General features: G+C 40.1%; 1 protein-coding gene across 2 annotated transcripts in view; it reads left to right on the forward strand.

The window, feature by feature from the left end:
* Positions 1–7,500, forward strand: part of Dgk (diacyl glycerol kinase 1) — an 80,831-nt gene that overhangs the window by 31,716 nt on the left and 41,615 nt on the right. For both annotated transcript variants that reach the window (XM_076213419.1, XM_076213420.1), the window contains exons 6-8: positions 1,066–1,239; positions 2,007–2,129; positions 2,294–2,343. In XM_076213419.1, coding sequence (XP_076069534.1) covers positions 1,066–1,239; positions 2,007–2,129; positions 2,294–2,343 — 347 coding nt within the window. The remainder of the gene's footprint in view (positions 1–1,065; positions 1,240–2,006; positions 2,130–2,293; positions 2,344–7,500) is intronic.

The raw sequence follows: 7,500 nt of genomic DNA on the forward strand, positions 1-7,500 counted from the left end.
TTCTTCTTCTTCTTCGAGTTCTTCTTCTTCTTCGAGTTCTTCTTCAAGTTCTTCTTCTTCGAGTTCTTCTTCGAGTTCTTCGAGTTCTTCTTCGAGTTCTTCTTCTTCTTCGAGTTCTTCGAGTTCTTCTTCTTCTTCGAGTTCTTCTTCTTCGAGTTCTTCTTCTTCTTCTTCGAGTTCTTCTTCTTCTTCGAGTTCTTCGAGTTCTTCGAGTTCTTCTTCTTTTTCGAGTTCTTCGAGTTCTTCTCTTTCGAGTTCTTCTCTTTCGAGTTCTTCGAGTTCTTCTTTTTCGAGTTCTTCGAGTTCTTCTTTTTCGAGTTCTTCGAGTTCTTCTTTTTCGAGTTCTTCGAGTTCTACTTCTTCTTCTTCTTCTTCGAGTTCTTCTTCTTCCTCTTCTTCGAGTTCTTCTTCTTCTTCTTCTTCTTCTTCTTCTTCTTCCTCTTCTTCTTCTTCGATTTCTTCTTCTTCTTCGAGTTCTTCTTCTTCACCGTAGTTGGCGGTGTAACCGATTTACCCCCAAACGCCTCTCGCCTCAGGAAAAATAAATAATTGTAGCAGAATCTTTTTATTTAGTATATGATATATTTAATTCTATATATATATATATATATATATATATATATATATATATATATATATATATATATATACATGTGTTGAGACATTCTGACAGGTTGACGTAAGCGGAGTCGGAAACACATGAGTCTTAGTCTAGAGTTTATTCGTGACCAGTTTCGCAGGTGTGCTCTATCAAAGGAATCCTTTGATAAAGGAATTCCTTTGATAAAGCACACCTGCGAAATTAGTCAGGAATAAACTCAATACTAAGACTCCTGTGTTTCCTACACCTCTCACGACATATATATATATATATATATATATATATATATATATATATATATATATATATATATATATATATAGATACATACATACATACGTACATACATACATACATACATACATACATACATACATACATATAAACTCATCAGCATCTGTCAATTGCATATTTGATTGTATAAGCCTTGTCTCGCATTTTCTTGTCTTGTTCTTCCCCCACAGGCAGTTTGGGAGCCTCAGTGCACCCGCTCGTAACGGTCACCAAGACAAACTTCTGCGCTGACAGCATCGAGAAGAGGAGAAGTGCTGAATCATCCCCATCCCATTCGCAAATATCTCGGAATTCGTCCCGAAAATCCAACAGCTCTCTGTTAGTTACCAACGGCAAGATTGAAGGTTGAATACATTCTTTGTTGTCGATACGTATGTTAGGCTGCACTGTCCGTTGGTGTGCTTTAATTCACCTTTGACTAAAGGGGTATTTAGACGGCCAAACGGTTTGACAAACCCGGTTTGAAGTGATGTTTGACCGTGTGAATAGTATATTTAATTGTCAAACACGTTCGACAAACGTGTTTGACGACCAAATACCCCATTCACACGGTCAAACATCACTTCAAACACTTGTCTGACAAACCGGGTTTGTCAAACTGTTTGACCGTGTAAATGGCCCTTAAGAGCTCCTCATTTTTTTTTTCTTTTTTTAGACGAGAACTCATGAATTTTGTCATAAACTCATGAATTTTGTCATAATTGTGGCGGTAGATGACATAATATTTGTTTCCAATTCAAGTTATTTGTTATCTAGAGTGTTCCAAATACCCTCTTACCTTTTGAAGAACAACTATGATAACGTAATGATCCATAAAAATATTTTGTCTTACATGCTAAAGCAGATTTTTGTTTACTTAGGAACAGAAAAAGACATTTCTTCTGCTACCTGGACCCTAGACATTCTTGAGTAACATTGTATCAATCTCATTTGTTTTTCAGAGGGTAACAAGGCACATGGAATATCCTATAATTTACAATACTACACGAAGGAATTCCACCCAGAACTTCCATTGTTCATATACCTGTTGTCTGTTGATTCCATCATATTCTCTGTGCTTAATGTCACTGTACCCCAGACTAAAACACTAACGACATCTGTGTCGTTGTAGATGTGAGAAATCTGGTACGACAGTCGAGCAGCCTTGAGGTGCACGGGCTTAAAGTTAGCCTAAAAGACATAATTTGCTACCTATCGCTAATAGAAGGAGGACGGCCGGAAGATACGCTTGAATGTGAGTTTTCCTGTGTTTTTCTATATGTGAACGTAGCAATGTTGATCATCTATGATCTAATAAATAATCTATTCCATACTTTTATTATGGTTGGAATTCTGGACGAATGTTTGGTGACGCATGCAGTTTGTTACATTTTAAAAGAGTTTTGTCTTATTTTACAGTCATGTTTCGCCTATATGATACAGATGGCAACGGTGTGCTAGATACCAACGTAAGTACCGGTGCAGCGTCTACGGGTTGGTTCTAATACATGGCGTCTTTTTTCTGATAAGTACTTGTCATTACAACTAGGTCCTAATTGCATGTGGATTTGGGGGGGGTGTCCTTTATACAAATTACAACTGTCCTGTGCAAGCCCCATGTATTCTGTTTCTGTGTATCTAGCTAACAGTTAACCGACCAAATGACACAAATGTTCAGAATGTATTGGTCATCAAGAAAGGATCGTCTTTTATCAATATGATGCGTTGACTTCCAGCAACATCGTATTTCTTTTGAAGCAAAAATTATGGGTCTCATTCTACGTGGTGTTTTGGGTTTAATCTTGCTAAAAGTTGCGTTGTTTGGTAGCCATAAAAAAAAGGGGGCGAACGAAATTGTACGAATCAATTTAATGCATACAGCAAAGCAAATCTGGATTCCAAATTCATCACCTCCTTTGGTCACAGATGGCGTTGTCATCGTTCGACCGGAGTTGATAGAGATGGAGAGGTAGGAGCAAGGGTTGATCCATCCCTACCTCTTCATCCTCTTCCTTCTCCCTGCTTGTATTCACTGAAGTGACTGAATACATGTTTGTTAAAGGGTTAGTCTTATGTACTTGCACCTGGATTATATATTTTTCTACTTCCACTACATGTACCTTTCTTATAGATTTCTCTAAGTATGATTTATTTCTCACTTGCACTGTACGTGCAAAAAATTCGTACTTCGCGAACGTTAGTACTTCCTACCAGACACAGTGGTGAGGGATGTAGGAAAGAAGAGTGTTGTCTCCAATTTTTAAGTAATTTCCTAGAGGAAAACATATTTCTAAATGAAAGAAAAAATAAAAAGTGAAACTGATTATCGACCAAAATTGAACTGAGAATAATATATAATTTTTTTACGTAGAAGAAAATCAGTTGCGCTGTCATCTTTACGTTATCGACGATTTTTTGAAAACCATTCGCAGCATGTGATATGTGCACAAAGTAACCCAAGCAAATTAAGCGCGTGTTTGGGGAGAACGTATAGGTTACTAGCTTAAATGTCAACATTTAAAGCGGGACGTCGCGTCGTCTGCAATCACTCCCACAGCCAAGTTAGATTAATTTCTACTAAATTTGGTCAGGCAAGTCCCAGTATTTGGTCTTGGACCGGGAAATAAATCAAATTACATAAACTCATATGTTATTCCTTATGTTTGATGATTCATGGAGAGCCTGGAATACTAGTTTGCCCCCACCCCCTCCCCTATTTCTTCGTCCTGGACCGCATCGTGTTTCTTCCGCTCTTCACCAGATAGAACCGGTGGAAGGAGGGCGTTATTCCCCTCCTTTCTCTTGCATCCGGAAGCAAAATAGTGCTATTCCAAAATCATTAAAATGATAATAAATAAATAAATAACTTATAAGAAAGCCTATGGCATTTGTTGTGCAAAGTAAAAACCCTCCCAAATAATGTCTTAGGAAAAAACGCACCAGCTCATCCCGAGTAGTGACGTCACATGTAAGTCTTCAGTACCGTAATTGACAACGAACTAGTCGGGCAAAAGTGTTGCATTTACATTGAGCAGCGTAAGCCATTTCTGGATGCTGTATAAGCAAAACCAGACATTAAAAAGATGAGCTATCCTACTTATTATTTTGAAAAGAGTAACAACCCCAAATGAGCTTCTAAATATAAATCGCCCCAAGTGACAGTGGCGGCACCAGGGGGGGGGGGCTTGGGGGGGCTTTAGACCCCCAAAAAAGTGGCCAGCCCCCCCCAACTGAAATGAGCAAATTGAAAATTTAAAACACTCATTGAAATAATTTTATTAAGTGGAATTTTTAATTGCCAGGGCTAAAGATTTGTCAGCCATCAGTGCTAGCCCAACCATTAACCCCCTCCCCTTCTGAAATGAGGATGATATATGTGTATTATCATATTACTATTAGCCCCCCAAAAATTTGCTCAGCCCCCCTTAGCCTCCCCAACTAAAAATTCCTGGCGCCGCCGCTGCCAAGTGACGATTATTTGATTAAAGATAAATAAATAACAAGGTTAGATTATCCATACTCAGAATGAGGTTGTTAAGATCAACCATCCCAAATGTAAGTTTGTAGAGACAAATAATCCTCAGGTACCATGGGGTTGCTGATCATTACAACGTATCCATTTCTGATCGACGAGAACACACTCCTTGATGGCGTTTTCCGGGCTACGCAATATCGTCTGAAGCTTGCCAGAGGGAGATCGTTATACGAGTGACGAACGGATGAAACGAGTCTTATCCCTTTATCTGCTACACTTCTTGATCCAAATGTAGTTGTACGGCGCTCGTTTAAAGATTACAACTGTATCAAATGGGTGGAACAAATCTGATCTATCGTTTAGCGCTACGATGTCAACTTACGTTTTCTATATTCGGAGACAATGAGAGGAAACGAAACTATGAAGGGCCATCTTGGTAAAAAGGATTGTATTAATTGGTTTTATATGTGTAGGTCTTATTCGTCCTATTGCCATACTTATAAAACAAAAAAATATTCAAAATAATTATTATATATAATCACGTTCTGTTTTGTCTCTGGGCAGATAGAGAATATGAAAACTGACTTAGAGTAATGCAGAGATGATGGTTATACCTCGTGCACGAATCCCATATTTTAACAAGTCGGAAAAACGAGATAATCACAATATATATATTTTTTATTATTATATATGTTTTTTTAAGCAACGCCAAACTAAGCCGTCGTTCGTATAACTGTTGCAAAAGGTTGGTAGTCGACCTTCCGAGAACGCTGCATAATCGTGCAGCATGCGCGCGTACTTTATTTCAAATGCTCGTCTGACTTGTACACTTGTGCAGCCCAACCCTCGTGCTGAACATGTCCCAATTTGCCATGCTATGTGGCTTCAGCTTTATATAGTAGTACCTAGTCTTTCATCTACTTAATTCCGCATGCTATTTATACATGTACATACCTGGGAGCAGCCAAGTAATTTAAACTTATCAAAACTAAAAATTAGGTGTCCACGCCCAACCACCTGTGAAGCTTGAACTTCATCAGAGTTATAATTTCATTAAGCTGAATAAAGTTGTCTGGAGTACTTACATCGAACTCTGTTTCTGTGCAGTCGTTTTTTAAGTTCATGTCGAAATAATCTGACTCGCAGGCTGATTACACACACACACACACACACACACACACACACACACACAAACACGGTCATATATGAGTTATGGGCTCTCTTCCGGGAGGGTAGTAGCTGTCGATCACGAGTCCAACACATGATCCAAGACCATGGTGAAGTACATACATACATACACACACATACATATATATATATATATATATATATATATATATATATATATACACACACACACACACACATATATATATATACATACATACATATACCAAGGCTTTTTCCCCCTTCCAAGGGAGGTAGCCAAAAAGGGAAAGGCATAAAAACACTCCCACCCATTTCATCCCTAGATACACTCCACACCCCTCCCACCCTCCCTCTCATCTGAGCACCTCCTGGATGACGGGTCATCCCTGCACCCTGCCCACCGCCCTGGGTCAGAAGCAGTGTCGCAAGACACAGCACATCCACAGCAAGGCCGCTTCATTTAATCGGCGACCCCCCCTCTCCGTCCCCCCTTGCATATAAGGAGAGGACGGGGAGAAATCCCTTCGGGCTGCGTCAAAATTTATTCACACATACTACCCCACCCCCCACCCCCCCGCCCATTCCTCCTCATGCAATCACAACATCATCCATATACAACCATTCTCCACTCACCTCTGTCTTCCGTCCTCTCCCTTCCTTCCTCAACAGACATTCCCCTCTTCCCCAAAGCCCCCTTCACCCCATCCATCCACCTCATCCTAGGACGTCCCCTCATATTCACTCCCTCCACATCTGCCTTCCATACCTCTTTTACTAGTCTTTCTTCACTCATTCTTTCCATGTGTCCAAACCATCCTAATATTCTTTCATCAACCCTATCTCCCAAATCCTTTTTCACCCTGTTCTCCTCCTCACCTCCTCATTTCTCACTCTATCCAGCCTAGTAACCCCCACCATACTTCTCAGACACCTCATCTCAAACACATTCAATCTCCTTCTCTCTTCTTCTCTTATGTTCCACGTTTCTGCCCCATACAGTGCTGTTGGCACAATCACTCCTTCATACAGTCTCCTCTTCGCATCCATTCCCAAATGTCTATTCCTCATTACACTCTTTAATCCAACAAGGCATTTACTCGCTTCTCTCAATCTACATTCTACCTCCACCTTCACTCCACCTTTTCCTGCTACACTTGCACCCAAGTATCTAAAACTATCCACTTCCTCCAGTCGCTCTCCCTTAATGTTCACTTCCAGTCTACTGCCACTTTCACCCCTTGTACATCTCATCACCTTACTTTTACCCACATTTATCTTTAGCTTTCTTCTATCACATACTCTCCCAAACTCTGCCACCAGCTTCCTCAATCCCTCCTCTGACCCTGCCACAAGCGCAGTGTCGTCCGCAAACAACAGCTGGCTCACCTCCCACTTTTCTCAATTTTCTTTAACCATCTCCAATCCCTGACCCACTACCCTAGCATTCACCTCTCGCACCACCCCATCCATGTATAAGTTGAACAGCCAGGGCGACATAACGCATCCTTGACGAAGTCCCACCTTTACTTCAAACCACTCACTCTCTCCATTTCTAATCCTGACACAAGCTCTACTACTCTCATAAAAACTCTTGACAGCTCCCAAAAGCTTTCCTCCTATCCCATAAATCTGCATAACCTCCCACAGTGCCTTTCTGTCTACCCTATCATAAGCCTTTTCCAGATCCATAAAACCCCAAAAAACATCCTTCCCCTTTCCTATAGCTTTCTCACATATCTGTCTTACCACAAAGATCTGATCTACACAACCTCTACCCGTCCTAAAACCACACTGTTCCTCACCAATTACTCCTTCTGTTCCTCTCCTAATCCTCTCAATTAAGATCCTCCCATAAGCCTTCCCTACTACACTTAACAGGCTAATCCCTCTGAAACTACTACATTCACACTTGTCCCCTTTTCCCTTGTAAAGAGGAACTATACATATATATATATATATATATATATATATATATATATATATATATATATATATATATATA

Source organism: Oratosquilla oratoria, chromosome 31 (assembly GCF_046742065.1).
Source record: "Oratosquilla oratoria isolate Oo_2021 chromosome 31, ASM4674206v1, whole genome shotgun sequence".
Classification (NCBI taxonomy): domain Eukaryota; kingdom Metazoa; phylum Arthropoda; class Malacostraca; order Stomatopoda; family Squillidae; genus Oratosquilla; species Oratosquilla oratoria.